We start from the raw sequence: 16,937 nt of genomic DNA, 5'->3' as shown, positions 1-16,937 counted from the left end.
TATAACTTTCTTAATTTATTATCAGCTAATAACATAAAAGGTACCAATTTTGATGATTCAGATGCGCATTTCAACAAATAATGTCTCTTCAGTGATGCTCGAGGCCAAAATATATTGGAATATCCAAAATCTAATACATATGTTGAAGAGAGGATGAAACCAAAAAAGGACTTAAAGCATAGCCTAATTCGGACGTCACAAGGAATCAGAGCTTTGCATAAGGGAGATATATTCCTTTATTATGCCCCCGCGACAAAATGTCGGCGGGGGGCGGGTGGGGAGTCTTGATTAAGATACATTGTTTGTCTGGCTATCTCCTCCTACAGTTTTGGAGGTACAACTTTAATATTTTGTAGGATGTTAATACACATAATGAAGGTGTGCATGGCCACAGGATTTTGATTTTTTTTAAATATTCTGAAAATGACAGGTAGTTGGACTTGGTCATTTTTTTGCTACTAGCATAAAGAGATCATGGTTTGTCCGGTTATCTCCTCCTACAGTTACATCATCATACAGAGTGTTAAATTTATAATTTTCTATGGTCAGGCGGGGGCATAATTTGTGTCTTACAGACGGCGTAACAATTTCAAGTTGTATGCCAACATCACTGTTTGTCAAATCTAAAATATGTGGAACTATACTCATGCATATGGCAGAACAGAAAGGGGGAGGGGATTGTCCATATCTAGTTTAAGATGATTTCCAAAATTTTATAAATTTAATCACACAATATCTGTATTTTTATGCCAGTACCAAAGTACTGGCTACTGGGCTGGTGATACCCTCGGGGACTAACAGTTCACCAGCAGAGGTTTTGACCCAGTGGTAGTAATGACATAAAAGCTTATCATTCCCTTGCTTTAAAAAGGGTGAAGAGAGAATACTGTTAAATGATTATTATCCAAGGGTTTACATTTTGCAATTTCTAATATCCGTTTTTTCTTGTCCCTTATTTTCCCCTTTACAGTATACTGTTTTATTCATTTGTCTGTTCTGGTTAATTTTTATATCATATTATTAATTGTATGAGATATATATAAAGTGTTGTCATTAATTACAATTTCTCCCATTGAACTAATTATATAACTGCATTCAGATTGGAAGAAACACATAATTAAAGTGCAAAGATACCAACAATAAAACATACTTTTGAAATACTGTTAACTTCTTTTATTTCCTTATGCATTTGTATTATTGTTATCCATAACTAAAGAGACATGTTAACTCTTTTACTAAAGTTGAAATATTAAAAAAAATGCTGGAAGTACTTTACTGTAAACTATTCTCAAATATTTTTTGAACATCGGAATTTTGTCATGAAAAGTTAAGAAATGAGCAGAAATATTTTTTCAAGAGAACAGCTTTACCACATTGTTAAAAGATCAGTCTATGTTATAAATGAAATGTTTGAAGTTTATTATATCACAGAAATAGAATATCACAGAGTCATACGTAATCCGACAAACTACATGTATACACTTCTTCCTCCTGAACACACTGTTATCATTGTATTGAGTATTGATGTCAGTCCGATCGAGGAATAAATTTCAGTCTGAGTGGTCTGTCGGGTGTCATTACCGTATTCAGGATAGGTTCAATATCTTCATGGTGGTATTCCAATTTGAAATTTTGAATTATCTGAAATAGAAATGTCAAATGTCTGAAAATGGAAATAAAAAAAGTGTTCGATTAATGATGAAAAATCCGAATTCCCACTATTCAATAGGTGTATAAAGGTCCTGAAACATTAACTTATATAATATATAACACTTTTCTTCCCCAGGCATAGATTGCCTTAGCTGCATTTGGAATTTCTTTTTGAAACTTGGCCTGCAATGCTTTTCAACTTTGTTTTTGATTTGCCCCCTTCAACTGTTTTGATTCTAAAGCAACTGATGAGTCGGATGTAGACGAAATACGCCTCTGCGTAACAATTTATAAACCTTGTATCTTTTTTATTTATATATATATGTTTGAAGACAATCTGTAACTGCAACAATACAGTAGTACCTACCTAACCAAGCCCCGTATCCGAAGATTCGGCTCATACTCGAGAAAATAACCTGTTCAACTGAATATTATAAAGAAGCGGTATAATACAATATATAATATAACGAACAACATTGTATCAAATAAGCGAGCTGGAACTGCTTATTTTATGGAGCTGTTGAATTGTTCGAGGAAAGCTTTGAACAAGAATCTGGTAATCAAACCAAAACCACTGCAACAAACTTGGAATTGAATTAATAAGACAGGGAGGAAATATTTAAAAAAAAAACTCTTTAATTAATGATTTGCTATTTGAAGAGATTCCACACAAGATAAGTTCTAATTCTATCACTGAAATTGCTGGATCATATTGAAAAATTTTGGAATTTAATTTCTTGCTAATGCTCGATCTATCTATCTATCAAAATCTTATGCCTAAAGGCAATATCGAAATTTGATAGATACCAGATAATTCATTACACAAGATCATTACATGCACTGAACAAGAAATGGATAGCGTAGATGTCCTTTTAGATATTTGTGTCATTTGGTTGTTGCATAAAAAAGTATAACAAAAATATCGAATTCGAAGGCAATTCAAAAGGGATGTCCATAAAAACTGACAACAAAATCAAACGCTATCAATCAACAGAACAAGTGAAAAACAACTGCCATATTCCTAACTTGGTACAAGCATTTTCCGAATAAAATGGTGGTTTGAACCTGGTTTTATAGCTAGCTAAACCTGCCATATGACAGTTGCTTATAGTTCCGTTATATCAACAAAATTGGATGAGTTATCATTGACTTATACCATCATCTCTTTTTATTCCCTTTTTATTACAGTTCTTAACATGACCACAGAAATATAACTAATACCTTGGTCAACATTATATACATCTCTTGTTCTGCGAATCTTCTACCTAAAAATAAACAAATATTACGTTCAGATAGATTACAAGCAACAATCTTGACTAGATATTAGTATGAAAAACTGCTTGAAATTATAAACTAGACTACATTTAGTATTCGATGAATTAGTTTGATCTTTGCTCAATTGTAAACAAAGAGAGAGTCAAAAGTTACAAATTCCCCCTATCTACTGAAAAGTCAGCTGACATGGAACACCTATTATATCAATATAAAAACAGCATACAACAAGAATGTGTCCATAGTACACGGATGCCCCACTCGCACTATCATTTTCTATGTTCAGTGGACCGTGAAATTGGGGTCAAAACTCTTAATTTGGCATTAAAATTAGAAAGATCATATCATAGAGAACATGTGTACTAAGTTTCAAGTTGATAGGACTTAAACTTCATCAAAAACTACCTTGACCAAAAACTTTAACCTGGAGCGGGACAGACAGACGGAAGGACGAACGAACGGACGCACAGACCAGAAAACATAATGCCCCTTCTACTATCGTAGGTGGGGCATAATAAAAATTGAAATAAGCACACATATCTACTTTATATACTTGCCAATACACATTCTTGCTCCATGACCCCAGACCAAGTTTGACAGTGATTTGAGCTTCCTATCCATTTTACCGTCCATCCATCTTTCTGGTTTAAAGCTCTCTGGATCTGGATATAGTTTTGGATCATGGTACATAGCATATAAGTTCCCTTGGACATGCGTCTTTATTTAGGAAAAAAAAAAAATATATAACTGAAGATGAAAAATCAAATTAAAACAAACCCATGCACGTTCGTGAGTGACGGAAAAAGAAATTAAAAACATAAGATACAACGATATTTTTCTTGAAATTATTTCAGTAAGATTAACACCACTAAGTCAATTAATTTAGGTGTTAAAAGGGTGACGCTCGAAAACTAACTTCAATAAGCAAATCCTTTATTCTCCTGAACTCAAAACAATATATCTTTGTAATGCAACCAACACAAACTTTTGTTACGAAATTATTTTCCTGTAAAATGGTTTTACGTTTCTTTTCCCCGTAGAAACTTTACTATCGAAATGTTGTAAGTGAGTAAATACGAAAACTTATTTAAATATGTTTATCAGATTTATACCATAGTAGTTAACATACAAGTGATGCATTTCTCCCCTTGTTTCTTTGATGTATGCACTTTTTTTCCGAACGTTGAAAAATGATTTTCCCGCAAAATATAATGTGACAATTCCGGTGCATGAAACACATTTTCAAGAACATAACGCATAATGCATTTGTCAAACTTCTAAATAAAGGTCGGCTTTATCTTATTTTGGTAAGAAAAACAAAAATTCAAACACGTAATGCAATGAAACAATACTAGTCACATTATAAAAGCTTTTAAATAAACCAAGTTCGCTATTTTCATTGCTAAAACTGATATCTCTTTTTTAAATCTTAAAGTTGTTTTATTAAATTTCATCGAAATAACAAAAGTTTGAATCTCACTTTATTCGAAAACAAATACTATTACCTCTGTTTTATTTCATGTGTTTCAAAAATACCAATCTCGATCTACAGCATATCTCAAAATCATTTAAGAATTGACAATACTAGTATTCTTATATGGGAAACTGCAACGACTCCCCTTAATACACAGATACAAAAATGTCATTCCATTTTATCTCACCAGGTTTAATTATTATACGTTACATCCAAGTTCTTTGATATAATGATGATGTCTGTCACTCACCAATCCACATTTTAGTGAGTGCTTGCATCTACTCTATCCAGTTAACTTGAAATTAAGGATATTACCGAAATTAGAAGGCCTGCTTCAATGCTGGTTCATGTTCTTAGTATCAACACGTATGGACTACTTCACACTAGTATCCATGACAAACGTGACGATTTCGGCTTTCCCATTATCAATTTCCCATTTCAGCATAAACCGAATAATATAGTCATTATATTCCGCTGCTCTACGGTGGCGGCATCGCATGGAAGAAAATCGGACACGGAGAGGGATTGAATTATTCGAGTAAATTTTAGCAGTAAAATATGACCGCTGCCCCTTTATATGTGTTTACGTATCTTATTTGATACGCCACGCGTGTGCATGCCAATATGATACGGACATACATTAACAGGGGTGTGCTCATTACACATAAAACTGCTTCCACAGAGTTATGATGAAGAACGACTGGAATCAACACGGTAACCATCACTAATCGTTGACCGATACGACGTGTCTATGTCTCAAATGACACGCGACATGTTTTCTCTGTCTTAGATCTTGTGATAAAATTCCCTCAGGTTTTGTTTTTATGTTGATTTGTATATCCTAAATAGTTTCACCAGATTTGAACATGGGTTCATGGCCTCTTTTATTCTGGTGCAAATCGACGTCAAATTCTTGACTTCTCTGATCGATGTCTTCTTTCTGGACGCTGTAATGACGTCTTGTAGTGACTGTTGAGAACTCTAATTCTGAACAAGGCACTTTTAAATGTTTGGTAGATTAAGTAACATATTAACAAACTTTGTCCATATTTTATCGTTTAGATTTAATTAAACAAGCGCAAACAAAAAAGGAAATAAATAGATGTTTTGGGGTTTTTTTTCCTCCAAAAATCTTATCTGATATATTATGTTTTGCTAGCTTTTGGCTCCTGCATCTTGATTTAATACTTGCCAAATCATTAATTATGTTGTTAAAATATTAATATTAGCGCGCTTGATTCCAAAAGACGCGCACACGGTATATATGTTACAGTAAATTTTTTAAATCAGGAATTTTGTAAAATCCCTGAAATTTCAGGTCATTGCTTCTCAATCAATAATAAAACAAGCCAATCGTATGTTACGTCTGACTAATAAAGTTTTAGAAGAAGTAAGCATTAGATGTAATGTTGTTATTCCTATTACAGTTGTTGATTGTGGAAAGGGTGATCCAATTTAATGGCAATTGTCCATGGAAAGTAAGAGAAAGGTTATCGTCTTGGTACCAAATATGGCATTTTGTTATTGTCATACTCAAGAAACCAGTTTGAACCCACTGATTCCCTGTTTTTGAGTCCGTCAGATGTATCTATTGGCAATTTCATACCTTTTCGACAAGCAGTTAAACTGTCCTCCATTTGCGATGGGCAAGGTTTTTTAAAATATGGATGTTCTGGAAAGAATAGATGTGAACAAAATAGGTGTGCCTGTCGAAAAGCAGGGCAATTATGTAACAGTAGATGTCACCCAAATTCATAATCACTGTACAAAAGTTTTATGTATTTCAAAGTCTGTTTTTATATTAAGAAAAACAAATTTCTAATATCAAGTTTAAACTGTGGTTTTACAAAATCACTAATTATTCCAGGGATTTTACAAAATCCCTGATTTTACAAATTCACTGTAACATATATAGGTCACAGTTGTTACAAATATGACGAAGTCATAATTACCAATTTGGTGTAAATACAAACAACAGTCTACAAAACACTCCATAGCAATCTAAAGGCTGAGCAACACGATCTCTAGTACAAAATTGCTCTGACGTCTGAATCTCGGACTACACGACCAACAAAAAGAATTGAATGAAACAATGCACATAGACTGGATCAACGACTTCAAATGTAAATATGCTAAACACTAAGGTTTATCTACCCCCAGTCATATATAGCCTTAGTCACTGGTGATGGACGTTTCGTTCCTTGTGGTATCACCAGCCCTAGATTCAGCACTTGTGTGCCGACATGAAATACCATTGGTACGTTATTTTTGTTAATCAACTGTCAATAAAATAGAATGTTGAAATATTCTAAATAGTAAGGTTAATATACCACCAGGCATATATATGCTTCGACGTATTTGACACAACTTTTCGAAATAATTGGTTTTTCAATGTTCATCAATTTCGTATTTGTTTTGGCCTTCCAACTCTTTTGATTCGAGCGTCACTGATTAGTCTTATGTAGAAGAAACACGTGTCTGGCGTCCCAAATTTGTAGTCTGGTGTCTTTGAAGTGTTTTTTATTTTGAACGCAAAATATCCATGTCCATATTATAATATGTAGTCTGTAGATGACTTGTTATCTACCCGCAATCCGTGACGTCCTTTTATTTTGTTTTAGTTGCTTCTTTTTGGAATTAGATGTTGTCTCCTCTGTCGTTCATTTTCGTAAGTCAACTCATCACGATATCTTATTTGTCATATAGACTATTGTAGAAAGAATAATATGAAGACAAAAAGATCACTAAAGAGAACAGAAATATAGACTTAACTGGTATTCAGATATTAAGACATTTGAGTGACCCGATAGGCAGCTACCATGACTTACATCTGGTTAAATAAGATTTTAATTAGAGTATTGAAATATTTGGACTTCGATTTAAGACTGTGACGTCAGATCGATCTCCGATTTGAGGATAGGACTTCGATCTCAGTCGAAGATATATACTCAGTAATCTTTATTTACACAAACGACAAAAACAAGAACATTTTATATAAACTTTAAAAAAAATACAAACCCCTGCAGGGATCATGTATTGGTTGACTTCCAAGTCATCATCTATATGTCTGCTTGTGGCAAATGTTATAGGATACAATCTAAAACAAAAGTAAATATTGTTCACACTTACACTGCGATTTCATCATGTGAAAAGAGGAAGAACCAATATCCCCTGTATTTGTTTTTACTCACAGGGTCTTTTGTTAGAATGTCTTTTTCTTTTTTAGCCATGGCTTTGTCAGTTTATTTTAGACTTATGAGTTTGAATGTCCCTTTGGTATCTTTCGCCTCTCTTTTAAGTACACACATTGGGTTTTGATACTATGAATTTAAGTAAAGATTGAAAGGCTTTTGAAAATGACCCGGTGTGAAATAAATTCAGGGAATATTAGTCCAACTTCTTTGCGATAAACCTCACGTAAACCACTTTTTCAAAACAATTTCAAGACGTTGATTTTTATCAATGGAGTTTTCTGGAAAATCTTCTTTTGTTTGAAAGCAATGTTGTGCTTAACACAAATTTGATTTTTTGTTACGAAACGAATTGTCACAATAACAATGTCCTAATTCATAAGTATTTCAAATTCCATAAGGTGATAGGATTAATTTTAAGAAGTGTAATTAATTCTCATATCATTAGTCAAATTATTGATGGAAATTTCAAGCAGACATGCAGTATCATTGCACCTTCTGCAACCTATAGTTTACAGGGGCGATGTAACAGTAATAAATTTCACCTGAAGGTTTCCTTTACAACAGCTTTAAGGTATGATAGTTGACTTAGTATTTCAGGTGTTATTGGTTCTTTATTTGGTATCAGATCCATTGTTTCTTTGTAAAGCTTTTCCTGTACCTCAGGGTTCTTTGCTAAGCTGTATAGTATCCACAAAGAGCTGGTCGTTGTCTGGGTAAAATATACATTTAATTAACAACTTAGATATGCATAAACAGAAATGTGGGGTTTACTTCAAAAGATAGTACACATGATATTGTTTGATCTGCATATATCCAAGTTATTCACACCCTTGTTTTGGTTACACTTATAAAAAAGTTTTTGTCACGAGGTTATACAGCATTGCATTGAAAATGGTTAATAAATAATGTAAACAGTGACAAAATTTGAATATTTTCCCTATTATAAACTCCTCATTCTTGTACACTTGGAGTGAATTAATTACAGATATTATGATCAATGGAAACACATGCATAAGGTTCGGGATCATAAAACCTAAGTAAACATACAGCTTTCCATTGAAGCCAGTAACGTGACTATCATTATTCGTTTAGTTATGATTTAATATGTTCAGGATCCTGACTTATTTGTCACCCCTAGTTTTTGGTGCGGTTCGTGTTGCTCAGTCTTTAGTTTTCTATGTTGTGTTTTGTGTACTATTTTTTGTCTGTTGGTCTTTTTCTTTTTTAGCCATGGCGTTGTCAGTTTATGTTCGACTTATGAGTTTGAATGTCCCTTTGGTATCTTTCGCCTCTCTTTTGCATGCAATGTTTATCTTTCAACTTCAACTCTCAACTACAAATACATCGGCGGTTTCCTATTTTACATGCATATTCATTATATAATAAATTAACAAAAAAAAACAGATTTTACTATTCAATGAATAAGGAGCTTTTTTGCATTATAACTAAGTCAAATAAATAAAGATGGACGATTTCAGTCAACAAGCAACTTATGTTTTAGTGATAAAGTCAATTAAGTATGAATATTTTTTTAGTTCTTACCGTTTCCGTTGCGCTGACTAGAAGATCGGTCGCTGTTGACAGAGCTTCTTCTGGGGTGAGGGATTGATCCGACAATAAATATGTTAGGAATGGTACATGGTCATTGCTCTGGTTCTCTGCAAACTGAAGCTGCTCAGCTTTCTTTTAAAATATAAACATTTTTTTTCTGTAACATTATGTTAATTTTTTGTTCATTTATACTCTTTCACAAACGATCTTCTCTTTTCTCTGTTATGTCTTGTGGACCAGTGTGTCTCGATTTTACTTTTTACTTTCACGGTTCTTTTTCCTAATGTACAAGAATTACGGACATTTCAAGGCGAGATAACTCGTGTTACTTTTCTATTCTGGTTCCCATCTTGTTCTCATTGTCTGGTGACCAGTAGATAAGAATAGATAACTCCCCTAAACGAACACCCCGCCAATAGATGTCACTTTGACGTTATGCCTATAGGGTAATTTATGATATTAGCAGTTTTACGATAATTCCGAACGCAGTTGGATTTAAGAAAGAAACCCCGCGTACACTATACACAGATGAATGATGAAGAAATTGCCGATAGAAAAGAAATAATCTAAAAAAGAAAAGTTTTGCATGCCCTATGATGTAGAAAGAATATTTTCTGTTAAGGATGGTTCAAAAGAGATACGTTTACATGTTATTATATTTCCTATATTTATAACATATGTATATCTCTTGATCAATACTTTTTTTAATTTTTTTTTCTTAATCTAGTAAATTTTCTTATTGTATGAAATTTGTAACCCTGTTTATACTACACACGACCTTTTCGGAAGCTTTAAGATAGTCCAAATAATTTATCATCGGTGTTTCTGATTTTAACAAGTTCAATAAAAGAAACATTTTAAAGCCACAGGCAAACTGATCTATCCTTGTATATTTCTTTTTAATTGAGTAGGCTTGAGTATTATCTAGATTATGTTTTATATCAAAAAAAAAATAGCATTTAACTCTTCAACGTGATTCTGGAAAAGGATAGACAATTTATGAATATGACGAAGACATAATCTTTCAATCAGTTTAATTGAAGTGTGGAGCTGGCATGTCAGTTATTGCTAGTAGTCCTTTAGTTAATTTATCATGTATCATTGTCATTTTGCTTAGTGTCTTTTGTTATCTATTCTGACATCGGACTCGGACTTCTTTTAAACTGAGTTTTACTGTGCGTGTTGCTGTGTTTTGTTTATTCTACATAGGCTAGAGGTATAGAGGGAGGGTTGAAATCTCATAAAACATATAAATAAAAGCTACAGAAAGGCAATGTCAATTTTAGATTTTATTTGATATGGGTAGGTCACATGTATTCGATATTGACATTGTATAAGCCAGATGTATACTCCATGCTGGATTTTATTTGAACTAGGTAACACGTAAAATCTTTAACACCTGTGGATTAAATTGTAATATTTTCCTGTCCTCTAGGAACATAAAACTTAAATAATTCACTACCCTTAATTAGACATAGATATCAGTAAATAAAACCGCAGACTTTCTTCTTAAAGTTTAGTGGTTTGTACATATATTGAAGGTGTGCATGTGGTCAGGGTTTAATATTTGCTCTTTTGAGAGATAGTTGAAGTTATTTTAAAATAACACTTTGCATCTGCTGGGGCATCATTTGTGTCTCCCAGACACAATTAAATCTCAGATAAAGTTCTACATTATCTTTGTAATGATACAGTCAGAGTGAAGTGCGGGGCATCACTTAGTCTAGTTAATTTTATAATTATTTTTTTGTTGTAATTAATCTTATTTGAAAATATTCGTTCATATTTCAGCCGTATCTCAATTTTTTTTTTACTTTATAAAATTAGTTTATATGTATTACCCTATATTCGTATGTGTAGAATACTCGTAAACATAAGAATAGAGGGCAACATACATAAATTATTATTGTTAAATCGCATTGATAAGAGTTTGAACACTTTAGACAAGGTAAAAAAGCTGATGTGAAAAGACTATTTTGATAGATTAACCGCAAAAAATTAAAAAAAAGGGGGTCTCCCAACAAGCTCTTGTGTATGGACTACTATATTTTCAATATAATACTTAAATGATAAGATAAAATAGTAACATATGGTATTGAATAGTGATACAGCACCGGAAAGGATTTGCCGTGGCACCATGGGACGCTTATACAATATACTATGTAAATATTGACACATTCGTGTTTATATGTTAGCTGAGATCGATAATTATGGAGCTTTTCTTAAAAAGGACTTCGATGTTTTTCGTCATTTGTATTATTAAACGACATTTTATGAATATACTAAACAAGGATTTGTATAGTACTATACAAATCCTTGTACTAAACAATAAGATTAATGTATGAAGGAGAACATAAAGATAGCATATCCTAACAATGATTTTGATGCTATGATATCTTACTGTATACATTCAAAATACTTGCATTTACTTCATTTACTACTACAGTAAACATTATTTTAAAATGACGATTCTTATACCATTTGATAGGAAAATTATTTGCCAATACTGTATAATTTGTTAATTTGATTTACAATAAAAAATGAATTTAATATGATTTTTTATAAAATATGGATACCTCGTAATTTAACACATCTCAACCAAAAGAGAACCCGACTTTCAACATGATAGGGACACCAGTAAATATCAAGATAAAGTGGATTTTATTACACCATTTCAAAGCTAAAAAAGTGGTGAGATCTCTATAATTTATTTATTTTATATGAGATTTATAAAATAGACATAGTATTCGTTTATTTAGCTAGTGGTCATAATTCCCCATAGACAATAACGTTAAAAAATTTTCAATGATTACGGTTCTCTGTGTGGTAGCTGATAAAGCCATCCAGCTGAGCTGTCCGCGATTCTTGTGTATGATTTTATTATGTACATCTTGTCTCTTTATATGATTCAAAATAGATAATTGAACAATGTGGAATTTTTTTTTATACTTTTTGGGTGGAGAAAACACTAGAAACAAAAAAACATGAAAGAAAACAATAAAAACATCATGACCATGTGTTTTCTTTCCATCTTTCTACAATTTATAGATTCATAATATATAAATCAAATTTAAGCACTTTACGCCATATCAGCATGCGTGCTCGGTCATAATAACATTCAATAAACAATGATTGGCGCTGTCGATAACTTAAATGTTGCTTACTCTGTAGGTATCAATGTCATTAAATAAATACCTTATCTACATAAGATCGTCCTATTTTCAGGATATTGTCTGTATATTGTTCATACTGTTTCCATGTTTTAGTGGGGTATAATTTATATATTGGCAGATTGTACATCAACGGCTGCATCAGTTTAAAGAAACCATGTAGATTTATGATAAAGTCTTGGGCCTGTTGTGGTGTTCTATCTCCAAGGCATCCTATTCTTTCGTCAAACAAAAAAATTCCTATTGCTAAAATATTACAAAACTTAGATAATGTGGATAAAATTTAAATTCCTATTGCTGAAATATTGCATCATTTAATACAGGTATTGTTGGTAAAATTTAATTTACAGAATTTCAGAAGGAGAAACGTAACATAACTTTATATATGTACATGTAAAAAGTAAAACAACAAAAATACCGAACTCCATGGAAAACCCAAAACGGAAAGTCCCTTATCAAATGGCAAAATCAAAAGATCAAACACATCAAACAAATGGAAAACAACTGTCATATTCCTGACTTGGTACAGTAAGCTACAAACGTATAATTTATTTAAAATTGGTTACTACACATTTTAAACATTGGAGCTAGTTAACATTTAAATGAAGAAGAAGAAACGTATAACTGGCGTTGTATGCTAAGTAGTTTCGTTTTAACATATTCTTCTTGAAAAACATGACGTACAAAAATGATTGCAGTATTTAATAATGGAAACAATTGGAATTGATTTAAGAACTAATAATATTGACCTTTTATTAATCTACCTGCCTGAATTTTAATCTGCAGTATACTTTTCAGAACTTGGAATTTGATTTTGAAAAGTTCCCATTGATCTATAATAATTTCATGTGGTGCAATTTTATTGTAGGATATATTTAAGGTTTAGTTTTTTTTTTTATCATGACTAATTTTCATATTCTCAAAAGATTGACTTTAATGATTATCAGTTATTAAAGCTAAGTTACGGGGAAACTTCTGTGTAATAATATAGTTAGTAGAGAGTGGTATAACCCGAAATTCTGATAGGTCAATTAAGGTATTAAGCTTACATTCCATGGACCACTTGAATAGATCTGTCTCTAGTCCTTTGACCTCGAATTTTTCATCAAGCCTGGCCATAAGATGTTTTACAAAGTCTTCTGCTACTACGTCCAATCCCTCACAATATGCCAACACCTCTTTCATTTTCAACATTTTCTTACTGACCACAGTTCTGTGTCTGTGCCACTCTTCTCCCTGTCTATATATGTATGATTTAAATTAATAATGAAAAAAATAGGCGGAAATCAAGTATATTGTAGATTCTCTTAGGATACAGACATGTCGGACGTGACAAAGCACCTGATTTTGGAAAGGCACAGCTGGTACAACCCCGTAATTGTCGACATGTTTTCGGGGTCATAGATATTTAGATGCCAGAATAGTCGTCTGATCTGTTGATTTAACGATTGTTTCCTATTCCCGATTGTAACATTTTTACTGAGTGTCAGGATTCGCATGGCGGGTGATACATGCATAGCAGGAGGCGTTCACTCTGTCGACGTAGCTGGTCTCGCTCCTTGAGAGATCATGCGATCCCCCGAGTTTTGGTTTTATGCGATTCCCTCATTTTTTTTAACTTGATGTGTACCTTCTTATTATTCATAACATAAAGCTGATTGAAGATCCACATTCATCTCACATATTTGACAATATCTTAGGCAAGGATATTAATTATTTCACTTCAAAAGCAGCATCAACCTCAAAAATAAAGGCAACAGTAGTATACAGCTGTTCGAAATTCATAAATCGATTGAGAAAAAAACCAAATCCGGGTTACAAACTAAAACTGAGGGAACAAACGTGTAATTGATAAACTTTTGATTCAAATGAATAACTAACGAGCGGAACTTACAAAGTCACAGTCCCCTCCTATCCGCATTTGTATTTTTTGTATTCGTATTGCAAACTGCATCTTTTCATACGGAAAGTCTAAAAAAATATTCTGATTCAAAAATGAAATGGTATAGACAGAAATATTTCATTTCAATCTAACAAATGTTTAATATACGCAATAGTAGTTCACCGATGTTCAAAAGATTTTTTAGGAGGAGATGCTACCAAACAGACACATCAACTAAGAAATAAATTCTTCATTTAATGGTGCTTGTGAATACTAGTATTGCTTAATTAGAAGTTTATAGTGAAAAAAATATAACAATCATCGCGTTGTAATGTTTACTTCTCAACTGATCTTCTTTAATTTACAATATCTAGATGTAATTCGAGATATGTAGTAGACTTAACACATCTGTTGTTACCTTTATTTTGATTGTAAAGGGATAGATGCAATCAACATAGTCACCAAACTTCATGATTGAGAGAATATAATGAATATATTGAAACTTGAAGTTTAAGTTAACGTTAGCCTTGTTTCATTCATTTTAGAAGTTCCTGTATGTCTAAGTCTCCCTACAAATAAGGAATTTTGTGTATTAAGCAACGACAAAGTTCTAACATGCATTTGAAAAAAGTGAAAGCAATGAAATATCACATTTATTGATCACATAGTTCATGTGAGGCCTTTGACAAGGAAAAAAAGCTCACACCTCATAAAAAATCAAAGACGGTCACTTGAACGGGTTTTATCAAAACTCTTATCGATCTGTGCTATGTAGAACACATATTTAGGATATTGTACTACAGGGAAAGAAATCTAACCAATACTATCATAATTAGCGAACACGGGACACATCGGGAAATATTGTATTCATAGGCAAAATAGTTGAGATGAATTGATTAACATTTGCGATAAGAATTCAGACCGAAATAGAAAAAAAAACTGCAGTAGTACACATAAGAGAAGATAGCTAGGAGAAAGTACTTCATAATTGTACAAATATGATAACATATAACTAAGTACGTAACGAGAACAAGTTCTAGGTTCTATGACCCCACACAGCACGAGAGACAAACTCGGTCGATGAAATGGAAAGCAAGGAATATGGTGTAAAGGTTCGCGACAAAATTCATACGCGCATTTGGCAAATCCAAATCAAATCAAAATGTATGTATTTCATTCAGTATACATACGCATTAACCAGCCCTAGTCCAATTTCCTTTTTCCTTCGATAATGTGCCATTGGTTCCATTTCTCTTCTGTTTGGATATTTCCCTTCTGAACGGATTACCTTGTTGTACTCAAGAGGGTCACTGATTACTACGGTTGATATTGCTCCTATTTGCTCTTTATATATTGGTCCATATTCGAAAGCTCTTTGTTGGTAGGACTGTAAAAATCATCCAGATATACTTTAAGTGATAATTCATAACAGATTTTATTATTTTTATAGATACCTAATCCCTTTCCTCGGACAGAAGTTTGTTCTTTACACAAGATAAACAGTTACAGTTTACTTGGTTCATTGGATATGAAATAATCAAGACAAATGAAATAACCAATGAAACAAGGCATGTGTGTCTTGATATAAAAAAAGAATATTTTTACAAGAAAAGAATATCACGTGATATTATCAAATTAAAACTTAAGAATCAATTATTAGTACTTACTTTAAACATTTTATTAAATCTAGGTCCATCTTTTTTAAAGTAATCAAACAAAGTTCCCACGATTGGCAGCCCTTTAGGCCCTGGAATATCTTCAAACAGCTGGGTTTTGTTTTGAGATATAGAAGTCGTTGGATCTTTTGTTTGTAGTGTATGTGTTTTTCTGAATGGACACTACAACATGAAAAAATATTGGTCCTGTTCAATTTTGTTATGTTATACCATTTAGTAGAATATCATGTATTACTAAGACTTAAGGAACTGTAAAGTACTTTCATGTCAACATGCTCACACCCGTAAGCATCTATATCGTGTAAAAGCTCAACACTCTCGACATTATATGTTTATTTAAAATCAGCATTAAAGTTATATCTAGTATTACATCATATGATTATCAAAATATATATCTGTTACAATTTGAACAATATCATATTCAAAATTTTCTTGCCGGTATTGAAAGAAGGTTACAGACTAAAGTTTATTTATCCTAATGAGGAAAAACAGGTAGAACCAATTTAGAGAATGATTAGAAAGGTACAAATCAAGGTAACAAACAAAAACTGAAGGAATCGTATGAACTCCAAACAGACTGAAATCGGGTGCGTTGACATGTTAAACGTCTCCTGCTTCGCATGCATCACCCGCCATTCGAATTTACACCCAGTCAAAATGTAGATATTTGGAATCGAACACAATGTTTTTATATAAACAATGAAAGGAAGAATATTCTAAACAAAATCGTTTTTGAGCAACGTTTTGAGTATTGTCTTTCGCTTGACGATTATTCATTTTGTGTCGGGAGACAATGAATGTAAAAAGTTAAATAACAAAAATACCGAACACCAAGGAAAATTCAAAACGGAAAGTCCCTTATCAAATAGCTAAATGAAAAGCTCAAACACATCAAACGAATGGAAAACAACGGTTATATTCCTGACTTGGTACACGTATCTTACTTAAATTTTACTAAGGTAGCAATACACAGTTAGGAGTGTGGTTTCGCATTTTGGCCCCTGTGGATTTTACAAATATGAAAGTTATTGTGCAATAAAATTTATTTTTAGACAGCTGATGACTAAT

At 32.5% G+C, this 16,937-nt stretch overlaps 1 protein-coding gene across 1 annotated transcript; it reads right to left on the bottom strand.

Moving 5' to 3' along the window:
- Positions 1-679: 679 nt before the first annotated feature.
- LOC127702869 (cytochrome P450 10-like) lies at positions 680-16,505 on the bottom strand. The gene is made up of 11 exons (XM_052207173.1): positions 16,476-16,505; positions 15,861-16,031; positions 15,384-15,580; positions 13,361-13,551; positions 12,337-12,557; positions 9,133-9,273; positions 8,133-8,299; positions 7,415-7,493; positions 3,476-3,639; positions 2,872-2,911; positions 680-1,641 (listed from the first exon to the last, which is right to left on the bottom strand). Exons 1-11 carry the CDS (start codon positions 16,503-16,505, stop codon positions 1,528-1,530), a joined length of 1,515 nt encoding a protein of 504 aa, XP_052063133.1. The 3' UTR covers positions 680-1,527.
- Between the last annotated feature and the right edge of the window lie 432 nt (positions 16,506-16,937).

Source organism: Mytilus californianus, unplaced genomic scaffold (assembly GCF_021869535.1).
Source record: "Mytilus californianus isolate M0D057914Y unplaced genomic scaffold, xbMytCali1.0.p SCAF_5, whole genome shotgun sequence".
Lineage (NCBI taxonomy): Eukaryota > Metazoa > Mollusca > Bivalvia > Mytilida > Mytilidae > Mytilus > Mytilus californianus.
This window is presented reverse-complemented; position numbering and strand designations above follow the sequence as displayed.

Excerpts from the sequence above, each read along its gene's own strand:
- LOC127702869 (XM_052207173.1), bottom strand. The coding sequence starts at position 16,505 with ATGGCGGGTGATGCATGCGAAGCAGGAGAC. Across the intron at positions 3,640-7,414 it reads AATACATGATCCCTGCAGGG|ACGCATGTCCAAGGGAACTT; the intron begins GTTTGTATTTTT and ends TCCTAAATAAAG. Across the intron at positions 1,642-2,871 it reads TGTATATAATGTTGACCAAG|ATAATTCAAAATTTCAAATT; the intron begins GTATTAGTTATA and ends TTTCTATTTCAG.